Source organism: Oryza glaberrima, chromosome 12 (genome assembly GCF_000147395.1).
Source record: "Oryza glaberrima chromosome 12, OglaRS2, whole genome shotgun sequence".
Taxonomy (NCBI): Eukaryota; Viridiplantae; Streptophyta; class Magnoliopsida; order Poales; family Poaceae; genus Oryza; species Oryza glaberrima.
This window is the reverse complement of record NC_068337.1, coordinates 538,106-540,400: the sequence shown is the minus strand read 5'-3', so window position 1 is coordinate 540,400 and position 2,295 is coordinate 538,106. Positions and strand designations below refer to the sequence as shown.

The 2,295-nt window shown below is 43.6% G+C and overlaps 1 protein-coding gene across 1 annotated transcript; it reads right to left on the bottom strand.

Moving 5' to 3' along the window:
* Positions 1 to 1,666: 1,666 nt before the first annotated feature.
* On the bottom strand, positions 1,667 to 1,984 carry LOC127757096 (E3 ubiquitin-protein ligase EL5-like). The gene has a single exon (XM_052282518.1). The coding sequence runs from the start codon at positions 1,982 to 1,984 to the stop codon at positions 1,667 to 1,669; it is 318 nt and encodes a 105-aa protein (XP_052138478.1).
* Between the last annotated feature and the right edge of the window lie 311 nt (positions 1,985 to 2,295).

The following is a 2,295-nucleotide window of genomic DNA, read 5'->3' as shown; positions in this document are numbered from 1 at the left end:
GTAGCTACTCCAGTACAGTACTGTTCCGTGCAACATGATGCCCCCCCCAGTAAACTAATAACGTCATTGTTAATCAAGCAAGCTGGACTTAAATAATTACTACTAATTGCCGGTGCATGTGTTCATCCGGCCGTACGAACCAATGTACGTATGTATGTATAGTACAAGGTAATTATGCCATAATTAGCTGCATGTTGGCCGGAATGAGTCGCCAGTTTGAAGCGGCACACGCGCGCGCGCGCGCGCGCACACAATAATATATATATATATATATATAGGTATATATATATATATATGTATATATATATATATGTATATATATATATATTTACATATATATATATATATATGTATATATAACTTAATTAGTTGGCTGATTTATGCAAGAAGACGTACATGCAGTTTGTTTGAAAGAGAAAGGGTAAGAGTACATGGCATATATATATGTTGCTTTCTTGTTGAGCTAGATGCTGACATCATGCAAGTATATTGACTTTTCATGTGTTGATCCATCATCATTCATACCGTACGTACGAACGTGCTACGGCGTTGAACCGGGATCATCTATCGGCTAGATAAATCCAATTCCAAGTTAATTATAGTTGACATTTTCTATGAGCTGGAGCAGTTTGGAGTACTAGTCAACTTTGGCTGCCATCCGTACATTATATTTGTACTAGGTGGAGTAGCAAACCAGCGCCACTCGAATAAATTTGCATCATAAAACGATACGCCTTGTATGTAAATTAAAATGGAGTACTCATATACTCCCTCCCTGTCTCCCTCCATCCACAAAAGTTAGATACAATATATTTCACATTTAATTTTTTCCAAATAAGTTGTTCCTATTTGTATTTTTTAATGCATTTAAAATTTATAAATGAAGAGATAAATTAAATGTTTGATTAGAACCCAAAGGAGTCATCTAAGAGTAAGTTTAATATTATAGCCAACTACTAGCTCCAAATCATCTATAGCCAATGTAATAGCCAATTTATACAATAGTTGCTTACTGCATTATTAATACCTGGTCCCACATGTCATACACACATTACATCTTAGAGTCCGTGCTGTAGCTGGCTATAGATCTGTAGACCGCTGCTCTTCTCTCTCTTCTTTTATCTCTTTAAAATATGTTTATAGCTAGCTTATAGCCTGCTATTGTACCTGCTCTAAATAATCATTGGTTGCATGCTTACATTTACTCCTTGATTTTGTAACATTTAAGATGATTTAATTTCTTCGTGATCTTGGTGACAAAAGTAATAGGTATAACTTTTGTGGATAGAGAAAGTAATTAGGAAGAGGAAGTGATCAGCTGGTTAATTAATTGGCACAGGCTAGGAGGTAAAAAGAAAGCTAGTGGCCTGCAGCTAGGAGTTAATAGGGCCTCATTTTTTGTCAGGAATAAGTTCACCGGAGGTCCCTCAACTTAACAACGAGATTTTTTGAGGTCTCTTAACTACAAAACCAGAAATGTATACCCCTAAACTCACACAATCCGTGCATAAAAGGTCCCAAAGCAGTATATATGGGTGGTTTCGCTGACGTGGCATCTTAGTCAGCAAAATTTTTTTTAAAAAAAGTACATGGGCCCACATCTCAGCTGCACATATATTTCTTTTCTCTTTTCTTCTCCTCTCTTCTCTCTTCTCGCTTCTCTTCTTCAGGCCAGCGGCGGGCGGAGAGACGATGGGCATGCACGGATGCGAGCTGCGGGCGGAGAGCCGGCGGGCGAGCTCGGCGGCGGCGAGGAGGCTGGCACGACGACGTCGCGCTTCACCGATATGTGCACGGCTATGGCGTCGGCAAGCTCGTCGGCTGGCGCAGCCTTCCCGTGGCAGACCGGGCATGAGGCGTGGGACGAGAGCCACATGTTGATGCACTCCTGGTGGAAAACATGCCCGCACGCCGGGAGCTGCCTCACCTTCTCCCCCTCGTCGACGACGCTGAGGCAGACCGCGCACTCGACCGACGCCGCCATGTCCGAGACCTCGCTTCCCCAACCAATTGCTTACTTACGACTACTTCTCCAAAATTCCCCAATCCCCAATCCCATCTCAAGCTCATCTCATCTCGTTTCGTTAGCTACCTACCAAATTAATAAGCTACCGACAACGTAGCGGACGAGGAATCCAAGTCAAATCCAATCCTCAATCGAAGAAGGAGTCCAATGGAGTGCGAGCCGGAGGAGCTGCAGTTCCTGGGCGTGGTGGGGATCTACAGGGAGGCGGCGTCCATCCTGCGCGCCCACCGGCCGCTCTTCGCCCGCATCGCCGCCACCTTCGTCCTCCT